The sequence below is a fragment of the Ceratotherium simum genome, chromosome 6, assembly GCF_057802395.1.
Source record: "Ceratotherium simum simum isolate JZ-2026a chromosome 6, ASM5780239v1, whole genome shotgun sequence".
Taxonomy (NCBI): domain Eukaryota; kingdom Metazoa; phylum Chordata; class Mammalia; order Perissodactyla; family Rhinocerotidae; genus Ceratotherium; species Ceratotherium simum.
The window spans coordinates 58,079,300-58,096,802 of NC_141905.1; the positions used below are offsets into that span (position 1 = coordinate 58,079,300).

General features: G+C 53.0%; 1 protein-coding gene across 2 annotated transcripts in view; it reads right to left on the bottom strand.

Moving 5' to 3' along the window:
• The window catches only part of SLIT1 (slit guidance ligand 1), a 177,466-nt gene that overhangs the window by 40,553 nt on the left and 119,410 nt on the right, over positions 1–17,503 (bottom strand). For both annotated transcript variants that reach the window (XM_004427897.3, XM_087432360.1), the window contains exons 5-14: positions 16,655–16,726; positions 15,523–15,594; positions 14,812–14,883; positions 13,752–13,915; positions 10,649–10,796; positions 10,110–10,181; positions 9,480–9,551; positions 7,115–7,186; positions 6,215–6,358; positions 216–379 (exon numbers count right to left, since the gene is read on the bottom strand). In XM_004427897.3, the coding sequence (XP_004427954.2) occupies positions 216–379; positions 6,215–6,358; positions 7,115–7,186; positions 9,480–9,551; positions 10,110–10,181; positions 10,649–10,796; positions 13,752–13,915; positions 14,812–14,883; positions 15,523–15,594; positions 16,655–16,726 (1,052 nt within the window). The remainder of the gene's footprint in view (positions 1–215; positions 380–6,214; positions 6,359–7,114; positions 7,187–9,479; positions 9,552–10,109; positions 10,182–10,648; positions 10,797–13,751; positions 13,916–14,811; positions 14,884–15,522; positions 15,595–16,654; positions 16,727–17,503) is intronic.

The window sequence follows — 17,503 nt, forward strand, 5'->3', positions numbered from 1 at the left end:
CTTCAGCAAGCCCTACTCCTCCCTCGGGCTCAGGAAAACGAGAGGTGGGACTGAACAGCCAAGTCTAGAATTTGGGGCCTCCACCATCCAGCGTGGGTCCAGAGCTGCCTAGGATGCCCTTGTTGGAGTTATCCAGGAAATATCGGGGGTCCCTGAGCAGACTGAAGACAGACAGGCAGGCGGACAGACAGACAGGTGGGCGGGTGGGCAGCTACCTGAGCACCGGAACTTCTTGCTCTTGATCTGTCCGATGCGCTTGTTGGCGAGGCGCCGGGGGCTGGCACAGCGGGCCCCGCTCGTCTCGATGGGGTTGGTGCGCAGGAAGTCCGCCAGCCACTTGAGGTTACAGTCGCAGATGAAAGGGTTCTGTGCCAGATGCCTGTCCAAAAGGGGCCAATCGGGGATCAGAGACAAGGGCTGCAAACCTGCACTGACCTCCACCTGGACGGGGCCTCGCTGCTTGCTTGTGGCCTGAAACCCGGGGCCAGCCCCTGGAGAGAAATGCACCACCCGGGGGCACCCACCAACCACAGAGAAGTCTTGCCAGGGCATTGCAGAGGGGAAGGGTCTGTGCAGGCTCTGGAGATTTTCAGCTGCCCCTGCCACACACCCCCTTCAAGCCTCACTCTGTCCCCTCTCCTTCTACTCACCTGTCCCTCCCTCTGCCCTGGGACATTTCACAAACATTAATGGAGGCAGGAGTGACCTGGAGACTGGCCAGAGTGCCCCTGTCCTTCCACAGGTGAGGTGACAGAACGGGCACTAGAACCCAGAACCATCAATGCCCCGAGGCATTTAGACACCCCAGCGCCGTGACTCATGGGCTGTCCCAGCCCCGCGGCCTCAGCAGCAGCAGCCTCTCTCCCACAGCCTCTGTGGGGAAGGGGCTGGGGCAGGGCTGGCAAGGCTGGGCCTGCAGCTGGGGTGGGAGGCTCTCAAAGCGCCTGCTGCAGCCCCTCATCTGTACATGGAACCTCCACCCGACCCCACCCCAGGCCATAGGGGCTGCCTCCCCTTGACCATTTCACAGGCCATCTCTTCACAGGCAACTAAGAAAACATCACTGAGTAGTTACTCATTGGGGAACCGCTCATATTCTCTGGCCGGGCTGCCTGTGTTACCAGCAGGATAAACATGCGGAGGGGACAGCTGACAGGGACACCAGCTGAGGGAACCTGGGTTGCTGTGAGCGACCATGTGGGTGGCTTTCCCACTTGCGGGTCCTGACTGCCCCAGCAGGCTCAGACCAGCCACATCTGAACTGCCCCAGCAGCCAGCTTGCCTGCCTGTGTCTGGGCCACCACGGCACTGGGCACACCCTGCTTTCCGAACCAAAACAGCCAGGGAAGAGTATTCTGGCATCTGTCCTGGCTGCCGTACCTGAGAGCCAATGCTTCTGCACAGAAATACAGGGAGACAGAGCAGGGGCCAGCTCAGGGGACTCACCAGGCCTCGGCCATTTTTCCTCCATCTAATGCCATCAGTTCAAGCCATCTACTACTGGCCTCAGCCCCGCCCCGCACTAGGGCAGCAGAACTCTCCACACAGAAGCAGGAACCCCGCCCAGGGTGGGCGCCCAGCTCAGCTCAGACCTTGGCCACTCTCTCTCCGTCCATCATCTCTGCGCTGCCCTCTGGCTCTTGGTTGGGGCGCTTGGTCGGAGCCTTTCCTGCCCAGCCGTCTCTGCCACTCCCCTCTCCAGCGCCCCCCACTTTCCTGCCTCAGTCCTGGCTCCTCTCAACTCCACCAGGTAGGCTGGGCCCCTCCTACCCCTTCTGCATCCAGTTTGACATTGGTTTGCCGATTTAAACTGTCCACTTGCACAGAGAAGACATGTTTGCTGACTCCCTGGGCAGAGTTTGTAGCAAATTTAAAAACCACTAGGATTCCGGGATTGCGCTGGGCTCTTCCCAGCCACCCATCCACATCCGTCTGTGCCTCAGTGCCTGGCCTTGGCCTGAACTAACTGCTTCCCTTTATCACAATCTCAGTAGAAAACTCTGTTTAAAATCAACTCAATTACGTTGTTTAGAAATGTATTAAAATGTTCAAGGGGTGCAGAGGAGAATACATCATCTTTAAGAACAAGCTATTTGTGTCAAAACCAACCTATAAAAATTTGAACCATCCACAGAGTCAAGTGGCTTCTGTATAAACTTAACTATTTGATACAAATTAGAATGTTTAAAAGTTGCAAGGGACAGGGAGCGGGAAATGCTCAGGAGGAAGGAAAAAAAAAAGTGGGAAAAGATAATCATGTAAAAGGCACATCCAGAAATACGCTACCCATGTGGCCTTGCAGTTATCTCCATGAACATTTCTGATTGTGGAAGGAAGAAGGGAAGACTGATTCTCGGTGTCTTTCTTGGAATATGTATTAAGTCGCAAGTGAAAATCTTTTGGGGCAGATGCTCCACATCATTAGTCAAATTAGACTCACAATGAGATACCACTTCATCCCCACTAGGATGGCTATAAACAAAAAGACAAACGATGCCACGTGTTGGCAAGGATGTAGAGAAATTGGAACCCTTGTAACACACGGCTGGTGGGAACGTAAAATGGTGCAGCCACTTTGGAAAACAGTGGCGGTTTCTTAAAATGTTAAACATAAATTTCCCATGTGACCCAGAAATTCCCAGAGAAAAGAAAACATTCGTCCACACAAAGATTTGTAAGAAAATATTTATAGCGTCATTATTCATGATGGTCCCAAAGTGGAAATCCAAATGTCCATCAACTAGAATGGATAAACAAAACGCAGTCTATCCATACCGTGGAAAGTTATTGGCAATAAAAAGGAACAAAGTACCGATACATACTGCAAAATGGATGAACCTCAAAAACATTACGCCAAGTGAAAGAAATCAGGCATGAAAGATGATATATCTTATGATTCCATTTTTATGAAATATCCAGAAAAGGCAAATCTATAGAGACAGAAATTAGATTAGTGGTTGCCTGGGGATGGGCTGGAAACAGGGATTGATTGTAAATGGGCACAAGAGATTTTCGGGGGGTGATGGAAATGTTCTAAAATTGGACTGTGGTGATAGTTGAACAACTATAAATTTACTGAAAATCATTGAATTGTACACTTAGAACAGGTGAATCTTATGGTATGAAAGTTATACCTCATTAAAGTTGTTTAAAAAAAATTTTTTTTAATCTCTTGGGGGAAATAAAACTATAGCAAAATCAGTACTGTGACCCAGCGCACTCAGCCACAGATGGTGGAGCTGTGGACAAATCAGACAAGATTTGGTGAGCATAAACCTGCTGGGGTTTGACACAAGACCCAGTCAAGAGGTTTAACCACCCGAGGCTGGAATAAGAATATCGGATTGCACTTTGGATTTGCATTTCTTTTATTCTTGTTCCAAATTGTACTTCGGTTGTTAATATATAATAGTTGTTCATGAAAGTTCAGTTTTGCTTTACAGCCTTAAATAATGAGGTCTATTCTTATGGAAAAAGCACAATTGAGGGGGAAGCAAACTAATTTCTCAGTTAATGGTGAAGAGACGCCTGGGACCAAATCCCTGCTCTACTAGGTGTTGGGTGACCTTGGGTGAGTCATGTAACCTCCCTCTGCCTCAGTTTCCTTATCCAGAAAGTCAAGGATGATAGGACCTACCTCCATGGGCCATTGTAAGTATTAACTAAGATAATACATGTAAAGAACAGTGGCTGGGTATTCAGGAGGGGCTCGATAAACATGATGACTGTTGTTCTCAGTGTTACTACCACGACTATCTTGCCTCCGGGAAGCCTTTCTGTTCTAACATTTGGCTCTAGCTTTGTGCCCCGCTATTGCCCTGGTGGCAGTGGCCAAGATCGCAGGTATGGTGCTGGGAGGGCAGAAGCACTCTCTGAAATCTAGCCAGGTAAATGCACACAGACAGAGGCCACCCCCGGGAGCGAAATCTGATTTATTCACTCTCCTTCCACCTTGAGGAGGAGGAGACGGCTCCTCACATGAGACCCTTGGTCCCATTCCCCATCCCCAAGGCTTCCCTGTGTGTGGCCCCCTTGAAATCTCCTTAGTGCGTTTGTCTCGGACGTTCCGCCAGCTGCGTAAAATAATCCACCTCGCCAATGTCTCCCTGTAACCTCTACTGTCACATACGTACTTGGCAAGTTTTCCCTGTGGTGCTCCCTCTCCCGGGCCGTAAGTAAATTAATTAGCAGGAGTGGGCTGCAGGCGGGTGTACAGGCTTTAATGAGTTTGTCTTCCTGGCTGACACCCTTCCTGATGTACAGGGTCACCGGGGAGCAGGAGCTGTGCCTTCTACTCGACCTTTTCACACCTATCCCAGCACTCCGTGCAAATAGTGTCTGATGGAGAGCACTGACCAGCAGAGAAACAGTGGCAGGGATGGTGACAACAACGGCCACAATAATATTAATAATAAATGCCCAATAAGCACGCATCACAGGACCCACGGGTCAGGGCATCGAGTCAAACTCCAGGCTCAGAACCAAAGGTGTAGAATGGAGGAGACCACATAAGTGCCTGAGTCTAACCAAATAGTAGATGAGGAGAAGTCTCCCTACACGGAAGCATTCCAGCTAAAAGATACGGACTCTTTCTGAAAGCATAACCACAACACATTATCAAATGAAGAAGGAATGTTAGAATTCAAATATCACCGCTTCAGGATCCCTAACGAATGAACGGGTCCACTGAAATCAACGGCTGTGTTTATTACACAAAGAGAGAGAACCAGACATCACGGGCCTCCTGATGGAAGTATATAACCCTACCTACAAAGTCATCTTGCCAAAAAAAAAAAAAAATCTGAACCAGATCAAGCTCCTAGATGACATTTTCTAGCCAGGACACAGGACACAGGACTGTGTGAAACTACACCACAGGAATGCAGCCAGCAAAGTCCAGGCTGTGGGGGACTCGATGGACCCAAGAATGCGGTGTCTTCCACAAACAAATTGCAAGGAAAAAGGAGATGGAGAGGACACCTGTAGATTAAAAACGACTTAAGCGATACAGCAACCAGTGTCAGCCAATCGTATCGCACAGGCCTTCTTTAAATCCCGATTCAAACAAATTATTTTAAAAAGTGTGTAACATGTATGAGACACTTGGAAATTTGAACACTAATTAGATATTTGATGAGATTAAAGAATTGTTAAATTTTTAGATATAATAATAGTGTTGTGGTTTTGTTTTTAAAGAAATCTTGCCTTTTATAAATATGCATGAAGTCTGTGTAGATGATAAATGACATCTAGGATTTACTTCAAAACAGTTCAGGAGGCATGGAAGAGAGGGAGACTGGCTGTGAGCTAAAGCTGGGTGATGAATCCTGGGAGGTTTACAATGCTACTTTTTATATGCTTGTCATTTCCTATAATAAAAGGTTAAAACAAATTCCTAGAGTTGTTGCTCTCTAATTTTTACTTTATAATCATCATTGCTGTTACTATATCTCTTCTGACTTAAGACATGATCAGTTGCAAGATGCACTGTTATTTTATGTATTATCAAGAAAGAACATGGGCCGGCCCTGTGGCTTAGCGGTTAAGTGTGTGCTCTCTGATGCTGGCGGCCCGGGTTCGGATCCCGGGCGCACACGGACGCACCGCTTCTCCGGCCACGCTGAGGCCGTGTCCCACATATGGCAACTGGAAAGCTGTGCAACTATGACATACAACTATCTACTGGGGCTTTGGGGCGAAAATAAATAAATAAATCTTTAAAAAAAAAAAAAAAAAAAAAGAACAAAATGCTGCCAATTAAATGACATGCCATCGAATGTAATATGCACCCCAATTTCAGAGCTGTTAATGTAAAGATAATATGTTTTAGAATCAATGGGCCATAATAACGTTATTATTATTATTATTAATTGTAGCCAGCATTTAAGAAGCATTTATAATGAGCTAAGCTCTGTAGCAATATCCCCTTTAATCTCATAACAACCCTATGAAGAAGATGATATCCTCATTTTACAAATGAGTAACCGGAGGCCCCGAGAAGCTAATTAACTTGCCCAGCGTCACACAGCCAATAAGAGGCACAGCTGGGATTTGAACCCAGGATTGTCTTACCCAATCTGTGCTCTTTCTTCTATAAGAGGCCACTCCCGGTGAGCAAAAGGCACAGGGCAAGACAGGAGCCTGTAGCTGGAGGCTGTTACTCCCCCTAGGCCCACTGCTGGGGTGGAGGGGAGGAGCACGAGGGGATACTCACAGGGTCTGGATGGCCCGCAGGGAGGTGAAGGTGCCCTTGGCGAGCCCCTGGATCTTGTTGTCGTACAGGGAGAGAAGAGAGAGGTTCTGCAGGTCCTGGAAGACGTCGGGCCGGATGCAGTTGATCTTGTTGGCGTTCAAGAGCCTGTGGGCAGAGCCAGGGCCAGGTGGTGAGGGGAGAAGCACAGAACCAGCCCCATCAACATGTCCTGGGCACCTTCCTCGGCACCGCGCGTGCTTCATCTCAGGGCGAAGACCACGGGAGCTGGCCCAGGGAATCCGGCCCTTGGATGCCCACTCCATGCGGAGGAGCCGAGAACTCCAACTGCCTTTTCCGTGCACAGTGACCATCTTAACCCACCCAGTCTCCTCTCCTTCGAGGAACTGCTAGAGGTGCCCACAGGATTCTTGGAGAGCAGAGAGCATGGTGGTAAGGCCCCCTCCCAAAGGCATTTTGGGGGCCCCTCCTCCTTCCCGGAGCTCTGCTGGGTTTCCCGGGCAGCTGAGACGGGGCATTTGGGTTCTGAGCCTCTTGGATTCTGGGAGAGAACCCTTGCCTGAATTCTCATGATTCAAGGAGGCTGGGCTGGCCCTGGCTGTCCTCTGCAGGAGACAACTCTGTCCCCAGCCATGCTGAGCTCCTCAGGAACGCAGGCTGCGTCTCAGGAGCCTCTCTGCTCAGGCCATCAGTTCTGAATCTGCCTCTCCCTACCCCTCTGGCCTCTGCAGACCCCACAGCCTTTCACAGCCCCACCAGTCTGCTGGTCTGCTGTCCTCCAAGCTCCCTGGCTCAAGTGAGTCCCACACCCCAAAGAGACAGAAAAGGCAAGTCTGAGAGGCCAGAGGAATACCGGACCCCTCCCTGGGCCCCACCCAAGGACACCCGTGGATGGGCCCTTACAGGAGCTGTAGGGTGTACAGGCCTCCAAACACACCCCGGGGGAGGTCTGTGATCTTGTTCCCATAGAGGACCCTGGAGAAAAGGCAGCAGAAACAGACAGTTAGAGGACAGCCCTCCGGGCCGGGGCATAGCTGTGTAAGTCCTGCCCACACAATGGCACCACCTCTAAGCCCTTCACGCCCCACATGGTAGCGGTGTATGTTCGTAGTAACAAGTTGCCAGCAGATGGCAGTGAAGTGTGCTAGGAAAGGGTCACCTCTTTCCAGTTTGCACAAAGGTATCCTGTAGGCTAAAGGGCCCAGGGTCCCCATTACTTCAGGAGCAGCCCCACCCACCCACTCTCTGCCCTCACACATGGATCCCACAGAAGCTGCAAAGGGGCCCTTCGGGGAACCTCACAGGAAATGAACCTGGTCTGGGATCCAAAAAGAAACTGTTCCAAGAGGAGAAAATCCCAAGGGCAGGAATAATTAACATATTTTCAGAGAATTACAGCAAAAAACTTGAATGCCAGACAGCACATGCGGTACGAGCTCTAGCACGTCAAGCAAGTCTTTCCAGAAACACCAGAAAGGAACAGACCCAAGCGTTAGATCTGGATGGTGGGATTGCAAGTGCATTTTTTTATACTGTAGTATTTTCAGTTTTCTACACTGAGCATGAATTCTGTGTATAATTAGAAAAAAAGCAAAGGTTTGCAAAAGGCATGCAGGCAGGGACGGTTCAGGCAGGCGGTGAAAGCCTGGGGGGGGTTCGGGGGGATGTATTCCATTCCCAATATCACAAGCAGCGTCCACAAGCCGTCCCTGCCAACATTCGGTCTGAGTAAAAACAGCGTGTGCCGTGTCTTCAAACGTGGCTTTAAGATCATCCCTGCAGGAGAGCACAGGAGCGGAGGCCCTGCAGTGGGGTCCGCTTGGCCCATGTGGAGAGCTCCAGTGTGGCTTGAGTGGAGGGAACAAGAGGGACAATGGCTTGGATTTTACCGAGCCAGCACCAGGAAGCCTCTGAGACACAATCGGATCCGCATTTGGAAAGATCCCTCAATGGGCTGTGTGGAGAATGGAGGGAGTGGGAGACGAAGCCAGGAGATGAGGGCAGGGCCTGCCGAGGTGGACACTGTCAGTGAGACCTATCTGCATGACATCAGTGGGGAGGTGGCTTCAACCAGGTACCCATGAGCAACAGGAATCCACTGAAATGGGTTATCGTCATGTTCCAACTTAGGAGGAGTTTCATTCACTTCTCAGAGGAAGAGCCCTGCATTTTGGCAGGCCACCTCCAGGATCCGATCTCCTCAGTCAATGATAGTGACCCATCACCAGGCTGTCAGGTACAGCTGTGTAGGTTGTACACTGCACAACTTAAAGGGTGCCATTCACAATTGGCCCCATCCACTACCTCAGACTCTACTCTCAGAAAAGAGAGTACACACAGAAGGCATTGAGCTGGCAGCCTCCTGTACTCCCCAAGGGGGAGTTCCATTCTGTTCCACTTCCTAGGCCCCTCATCTATGCAAGGCATGTGTCCACTGCTGCCAAGGGACAGGCAAAAACATTCATTCCTAAGAGCAACAAATGGTCTCTACCGATGGGGAGCTCACCCGACTATAGGGCACCCTGAGTGCACTCTCTGTAGAGACAAAGTGTTGTGGGACCTCTGAGAGTGAGGGACATGGTGAACCTGGGGCTACAAGTAAGGTTTTCAGAAGTAAGGTTCTCAGAAAAAGAGAGATGTAGTAATATTTCTGAGATGAATTTTCGGTGCTGCATGACGTTTCGTGGTTGACAGACCCCCCAATAAACACATGAAGGAAAGGGGAGGGGAATACTGGAGAGAGGTGGAGAAAAACACCGACTCCACATCAGCCACCACAAGTTGGGATCAGAGCACATTTGGGATAAAAGATACAAGGTGCGGCAGATGTCACAACTGGAGCTCGTGGCTGCTACCCTTGTAGATGACCCAGAGAAGGCTTAGGAGCATGAGTGCTGGGCCTCTGTGGGGAGGCCAGGCCAACATGAGGTCTGGGCCAAGTCAGATGACTGCTGCAAAGAATGCTGGGAAAATCCCCACCATGGCTGGGAAAGCATCACAGTTGCCAGGAGCAACAGCTCTGCCTAGCTTTTCCACACACTCAGCCCTTGATTCCCTCTACCCCTTCCCAGTTGCGGAGGGTCCACCAGTGAAGAAGAGGGAGCTGGGCACAGCAGCTCTGGACTTTGCAGCCGGAGGGAGACCCACTGAGGCCAGGGTGGGCGAGGGCTGCACTCCCCCTCCAGCACCCACCAGAGGGACCCTGGGCCCTGGCGGCCTCCTTGGGGATGCCCTGGACCCCTGCAGGAGGCTTGGCATTGCTACTCACAGCGAGTTTAGGGAGCGGAGGCCCTGGAAGGCATCGGGGGCGATCTCCGCGATCTGGTTGTTGCTCAGGTCTCTGCAAGGTGAGCAGAAGGAGAGAGGGTGGCTGCATCCCTCAGCAGCCACCAAGCCCTGACTGGTCCCCTCTACCTCCCAGAGGCCAAGGGAGGGCAGGGTTTCTTTGAAATTAGAAATGAGGGGCCAATTCTCGCATCCATCTGAAAAGCCCACGGCCACGGTTTCCCTGTGCAGTTGTGCACAGGCAGGGGACTCCAGCCTTGTTCTCGACAAGGCTTCACCCCGCATGCCAGCTGTCACCTACACCCCCTCTCACGTCCACAATTGCTCCTATTGGTGCCCCAGCTGAAATGGGAGGAGGACAGGCAGCTCTGGTCACGTGCCAGACTCGGGCTCAGCACCACATTTAGGCCTCACGACAACACTGCAAGGAAGTCACACCACCGCCATCCACACGTCACAGATGAGCCTGGCAGGAAGGCCAGGTGGAGGCTTGCCCAGGGCCGCACAGCAGCGGGAGGCAGGGTCAGGACCTGCACCGTGGCTGTGGCATGCCTGGTCCAGGCCCTTCCTCCTGCCGCAGGCTGACTCCCAGGGAGCAGCGGGAAGCACTCACATCCTCCGCAGCTTTCTGTAGGGAGAGAAGGCTCCCGGGGGGATGGACTTGATCCCATTGAGCTCCAGGCGGCTGCAGAGAGAGAACGCAGAGGAAGCCCAGGGTCAGGTCACCCCAGCCCCGGCTATTGCCTGCTGGGCTCACCCGCCTAAACCAGGCCCTTTGCCCTCCTGCGCCTGCTCCCACCTTCCGTCTGGAGCAGACGGGCTGGCATGGGCAGAGGAAGGGGCTGCTGTGATTCAGGCTCCATTATCCCAGGCTGCCGTGGCTGAAAGGGGCCCACGAATGATGCTAACAGTAAGTAACTGATTCTAGCAGACTCACCCAGCTGGGCTGGACAGATGGAGCACAGAGGGACACCTCTCCCTAACCCTGCGGAGTCTCCCAGCCTTAAGCAGAGAGCTCAGCCCAGCCAAGGCAAACTGTGCCTTCTCCATTTGCACTGTGGGGCCTCAGCAAGCCCTGGGGTGGCACCTGCTCCGGCTCTTCACTGGACCACCAGGGCCTGTGTCCCAGCACCCACCCTGCCCTGTACTCACATCTCCGTCATGGTCTCCGGCAGGTTGGCGGGGATGGCGGTGAGGCCTTTGCCACGACAGTCCACAATGCCATTGCTGCAGGTGCACATGGCCGGGCAGGAGCCGGAGGAGAGGGTGCAGGACGGCACGCGCCCCGCCTCCCTCTGGCCTGCGGAAACAGTGGGCTGTGACCTCAGGGTGTCCTGTGTCAGCACCTCCCTGCCCAGATACACACTGATGGGTGGGGACAGGGCACACAGTGTTGTTCTGGATGAGGATGAACCAGAGGAGATCACCTGATGTAACTCTGTGGGTGCCTGGCACATCGCAGGTACTTGTTCGATGTTTGCTGAACTTGAATGTGAACCTAACGGTGCTGCATGAGAATGTGATTTGCACACTAGGAAATCCTAGTCTAAATTCTGAAGCTCCGGATTCTAGTCCAAGTCACTCAACACTTCTGAGCCCCCGTCTCCTTGTTTGTCACCCGAGGATGACAAGGACTACATTTCCTGAGCACTCACTCTGTGCCACACGCTGGGATAAGTGATGTACGTGCAGCATCTCATTTAATCCCACTGCTCAGCACACGAGGAGCATAATGCTATTGTGGCCATTTTACAGGTGAGGAAACTGAGTCCTTGACATTCATTAATTTGTATATAAACATTTTAATTGAAGTATAAATTATATAAAGTGCACTATATTCAGTGTAGAGCTGGCTGAATTTCTACTTATGGATACACCCACGGAAACATGCCCCCAGACACGGACATTTCCATCACCCAAGAAGGCTCCCACACGCCCCTTCCCCAAGGTCACCACTATTCTGAGATTTGTCCTGGTTATTTGTGGACTTCACGTAAACGAGATCAGACAGCAGGTTGTCTTGGGTCTGGCTTCTTCTGCTCCATATGAAATCTTTGAGATTTGCCTGTGTTGTTGTGTGTTTCAGTATTTGTTCTTTGTCACTGCTGAGTAGTATTCTAGTGCATGGATATATCATAATAGTTAATCCATTCTCTTGCTGATGGACATCTGGGTTGTCTCCAACTCTGGGCTATTATGAAAAAATCTGCCTTGGATATTCTTGGAGGTGTTTTTTGCAGAGCATGTGCACATACCCCGCAGTGGAGTCACAGAGTCACGGGGCAGACAAATGATGAGCTTTCGTAGCTTCTGCTATACAGGTCTGCAGAGTGTGAGCCAATTTACACTCCCACCAGCCTTCTACCCTCTAATCATTTCCTTGGCCACCCCAAAGGTGGGCGCCAAGATCAAGGAGACAAAGCTAGGAGAACTTCTGGAAAACTGTGAAAGTGCCCTTCTTGGGAAAGGGGTTGCCAGGGTGAACAGACTCCAGAGGAGGAAAAAATGCCCAAATATAGAGACCAAGGTATTCCAAATGCAAAGAAAAAGGTTTCTTTTCAAAATAAAAATTGTCCAAGTGAATTAGCCATTCCTATTCCTAAAACCTGTGGCAGCTACAATTACTCAGAGGAGCTGCCTCAGCGCTGGCTCTCCTCACACACGAGTACGTACACATGCGTGCACACATACTCACACACTCTCACACATACACACTTGCACACTCACATTCACACACATTCTCTCACACACTTACAATGCACATTCATACACTCATACACTCACTCTCATACACACACACACACTCACACAGACATGCTGTCACACACACTCATATACTCTTGTGTACACACTCACTCCCACACATGAGCCACGAGCACTGCGGTGTTCAAGCGCAGTCTCCGGCGCTGCCAGTGCTGTGGAGGAGGTGACAGCCGCAGCCTCCCCCAGAGTCTCGCACTGAGGAGAGGCGGCCAAGCCCAGAACATGCTTTTCCTTCAGAGCGCTACGTGGCTGAAGGGCTCAGAGCCCACAGGTTTGGGAGAAATGGGCAGCCCCTCATCCTCTGTTGTGGATCTGAGAACTATTCATTCACTCAGCAAACATTTCTTGAGCATTTCTGTGCCAAGCACAGGCCAAGTGCTGAGGATATGGCCAGAAACCCCGACACACGTACTCCATGTGCTCATGGAGCTTCCGGTCTATCAGGGACCTCCTCTGGGGTCAGAGAAGGCTCCCTGGGCTCTGCAGGGGGAAGAGGAGTTGGCAGGCAGCAAGGCGGGAAGGGTGTGCGCAACAGGGGAACAGCCCGCGAGAAGGCCAGGGGGAGGCACCTGCTCCAGGAAGGGCAGAGGTGGGCACGGCTGGGACGCAGGGAGTGAGGAGGCGCCGGACTGGGGGAGGCTGAGATGAGCCTGCCCCGGCCTTGCAGAGTTTGATGGCAGTCTGGGCTCTCCTGGGAGCGCTGGGGGGATGGCGAGTACGAAGCAGCAGTGACCTGCCCGGACTTGTGCGTCCTTTTAGGTCTTTCTGGCTGCAGTAAGGAGATCGAAGGATCCAGAGACGAAGTGAGGTGCCAGTCAGGAGGCTCTCACAGGCTCCCGGGTGGGAGATGGAGGGTACAGACTCTGGAGTCCACCTCATTTAACACTGAGGCTAGAAGGCCCAATTCAATGAGTTTTCCAGGTAGCAGGGGTGAGGCAATGGGAGAAGGGGAGAGGTAGTAATAGGAGGGGCAGGGAGCGGGGAGGTGAGAGAGTGGAGGAAGATGGGAGGAGATGGGAGGAGGCACTGGGTGAGCAAAAACGTGGTGGAGCAGAGGGGACGATGGCAGAGGAGCAATGGGTGGGGGACAGGAGAGGCTGGGTAGGGGGGCAGGAGGGACAAGTGAATGGAGACAAGAGGTGATATGTAGGGACAAAGGTGACAGGTGAGAACAGGAGATAATGGATGGGGTGTGAGGCGGGGTGGAAGGGGACACGAGGTGATGAGTAGGGACAGGAGGCAATGGGCAAGGAAGGGAGGTGATAAGTAGGGACAAGAGGTGACAGATGGGGACAGGAGATGGTGGGTGGTCCAGGAGGTGATGAGGAGAAAAAGGAGGTGACGAGTGAAGACAGGAGGTCACAGATGGGCCAGACGTTAATGCATGGTGACAGAAGGTAATGGGAGGGAACAAGACCTGTTGGGGGGGGGGGAAGGGGTGACAGGAGGCAGGTGATGGGCAGCTGAGAGCCCCAGCAGGGCCTGCACCCACCTGAGCAGCTGAACTCATTCTTCTGGACCTCGGCCACATTGAGGCCGCGCAGGCTGGCGGGGCCCGAGCACTGGGTGAAGAGCCCGATAGTTGGCCGCTGCCTCAGCCACTGCGAGAGCCAGGCCAGGTGGCAGTCACAGAACAGGTGGTTGGAGTGCAGGCGGCTGCAGGGGGACAGGGCGGCTCACAACCCACCTGGGCCCCCAGCCCGCAGCCAAACAGTGGGAACCCCTCCACCCAGGCGGGGCCGAGCCCCCGGCTACACTCGGCCGAAGCCCAGTCTACGCTCAGATGCTCAGTCGGCTGCACAGCTCAGCCCCAATTTGGGGATTATCTGCAGCAGCGGGAAACTCCCTGGTGGCTGCCCTCTCCCTCCCAGCACACTCCGTGGCGCCCCTTTGGCTGGAGTGTGCCCAGAGGATACCGATTCATCTCCCTGAGCTCACACAGACCCACCGCCCCAAATCACAAAATTCATTTCCAAACACAAAGACAAATCATTTGTTTTCCAAGGAAAAATCAAATATAGGGCCGGCCCGTGGCTTAGCGGTTAAGTGCGCGCGCTCTACTGCTGGCGGCCCGGGGTTCGGATCCCGGGCACGCACCGAAGCACCACTTCTTCGGCCATGCTGAGGTCACGTCCGACATACAGCAACTAGAAGGATGTGCTACTATGACATATAACTATCTACTGGGGCTTTGGGGGAAAAAAAAAAAAAGGAGGAGGATTGGCAATAGATGTTAGCTCAGAGCCGGTCTTCCTCAGCAAAAAGAGGAAGATTAGCATGGATGTTAGCTCAGGGCTGATCTTCCTCAAAAAAAAAAAAAAAAAAGAAAAGAAAAGAAAAATCAAATATAAATGACATTCAACGTCTTTCCATTTTAGATCACCTCCCTCCCCCTCCGACTCCAGTCAGCCCCCACCCTGTGCTGGCCTCTGGGGGTGCAGAGGAGAACGAGCTCCCTCCCCTGCCTGCGGAAGCCTTCGCCCCCTTTCCCCACCGCCCCTGGCACCGGCCGCGCTCTGCCGCTGTGCTCCCGGCCGCCCCGGCTGACTCACAAGGTGCGCAGCTTGGGCATGTGGTTGAAGCTGGACACGGGGATGCTGCTGATGTTGTTGTTGTTCAGGGTCCTGAACGGGGAGACCAGAGTCATTTCAAGCCTGCCCAATGGGAAGTTACGTGGGAAGAGACAGGGCTTCTCTCTGACAAATGGGCAGACTCTCACACCCTGTTCCATCGTCTACCCTTGAGGTGGATGGCACTGGGTTGGACACGGGAGCCACACCGAAGACCACCAGACAGAGAGCCACCCTCAGGGAAAGCCCTGAACTTGGGCGGTGATTACAGGGTAGCTGCACCATAGACTCCACGTCTGGTAGGATGGGGGAGATGCAGCAAGGAGAGGGAGAAGATGCGTGCAGGCTTGGGCTGGCTTGGAAGAGAGGGCGGGGTTTAGACGGAGAAGGGGGAGGCATTCCTGCCTCAAGTGTCAGAAACTCCTGGAAGACCCAGCCACCTGCCCTGGGCCACCTCATGAGCAGAGGAAGCCTGGGTCACGCTGCCGTGGGGCTGACCCCATGGGCACATGTCCTCCCATCCTCGGGGTGAGTCTTGGAGAACAGAGAGCATGGCCTCTGCCCTGGGCCTGGAACCCGCCTCCCGGTCTCCTGCCTCCTTGCTGCTCCCAGGCCCTGACTCCACCCACCTCGGCTCCTGCGTTAGGCGGGCGCCCTCTCCAGGCCTCTGCCTCCCTGCCCGGTTTTACTTACAGCACCTCCAGCCCCCGCAGAGCCCGGAAGGCCCCTTCCTCAATGCAGCTGATCTGGTTCTTGTCCAGCTGTCTGTGAAGCGAAAGAAAGTTGTAGAGCCGAGGGCACGTTGCCTAGAGCAGGCGTGTCCAAACATTTTGATCAAGCACTCCATCAGTTTAAAAAAAAAGAGGCCTGACCCGAATCATTTGTTCAGCACATATGTGTCAATCCAAATAGTAAGTAATAAAAGCTTAAATTATTTCTTATCTTCAGTTGAAACAATAAATATAAATAAAAGTTATATTCCTCTACCCAACCTTGCATATCTCCCAGGGAGCAGGCACCACCCTCCCATTTTGGAGACCACCTAGAGGGTGCTGGCAGCTGCTAAATGAGTCTGTCACAGGAGTGGTGGCAGCCAGAGCTGGCAAACAGATTTCAGCCTGAGTGCCAAGTGAGACCGATGAGCGGCGGCTACCTGAGGGGCCACTTTCAGAATAAACCGCAACTGCGATCTGGGCCCCTTGGAAAAGAATGCAGTGATCAATTACCAATGTCTACTACAGGCTTTGGGGGCCTGGCGGGAGTGACAAACATGCCAGGCATTTGTCATCTCTGTTGTAGCCAGACCTCGGGTAGGTTGTAGGCCTGGACCAGAATAAATGTGAATATTAGAAATAAACCATTACATTTAAATAGCATTTGACAATGTGCATTTATTTCCATATCTCATTTAAACCTCAGAACAAGCCTATGAGGTAACTATGATATCCCCATTTTATAGAACAACATATTGAGGCTCAGTGAGGTTAACCGACTTGCAGCAACTTACACAACATGTCCCTGGAAGAGAAGACTCAAACCCAGCCCTCCTGATCCACTGGAGGGCCAGGGCACAGAGACTGTCCTTTTAAATGCACCAAGAACATCACCCAAGCACCCCACAGTTCATGACACTCACGGTCCCCAAAGGCTGCCTGTTTCCTCTGACCCCAGAATGTTCCAGAAGACCATGCTGGCACCAGCCATCTCAGAACCCAGACCAGCTGCTTGGCTGCCTGGACCACACGGCTTGGGGAGACCCACAAGGATGCTGCCACGGGGGCCCCTGCAGCCCCTGAGCCCATCTCCCTCCCAGGCCTGTACTCACAAATTTTTGAGGTCTGTAGCTCCACGAAAAGCTTTTCTGGGGATTGCCTGGATGGTGTTCTCACTCAGGTCCCTGCAAGGATAACGCCAGAGGGAGAGAGAACCCTGGTCATAAGAGATCTCTCCAGGGTGCCCTGATGAGTCAGGGAGGTGAGGCGGGCCAGACCGCGCCCGGACAGCTGCGCACACGAAGTACATGGTGAATGAGTGAATGAGCTGGAGCTCGTGCCCAGCCCCCTCCCCTTCTCTGGGCAGAGGGGTTGCAGCTGGAGGGAGAAGCCTGGGGTAGGGCACCCCAACCTTGACCGCCAGACCCTCAGAGGTCAGCTCGGCCCTGCAGCTTCATCCAGAGCTGCAAAGGAGGGGCTTCTTGACCGCCCACAGCGGCCCTGGGACCTGTGGTGGGTGCACCAACTCCTCACTCTGTGTTTTACTGAGCAGGAACGCAGGCTCCGGAAGAAGGCATGACTGGATCCCAGGGAACTCGGCCAGGTGGCTAACCCAGGTCTGAACTCCAGGCTGGGTCTGACATCTGACTCCAGATTCCATGCCCTCGGGGACTGCAGGGAGCAGAGCCACCACTGACAGCCTGGGCCCCCACTGGGGTCAGGAGCAGGGTGGCCAGGGCGCTGCAGGGCTGGTGCTTGGAGGGCAGGGACCACCGAGGACTTCGTCATTAGTAATGTCCTGATGTGAGGGAGGAGGCAGTGCAGGGACTCGGCACATCCCCAGCCCCTGCGAGCCCCAGGCCAGCTTCCTCTCCCTGGCAGGACTGGGCCTCTGGCACCGTCCACCTGCCTGTCTCCCCTCTTTCAACATCCTCACTACAGACTTTTACAAATGCCCCTTT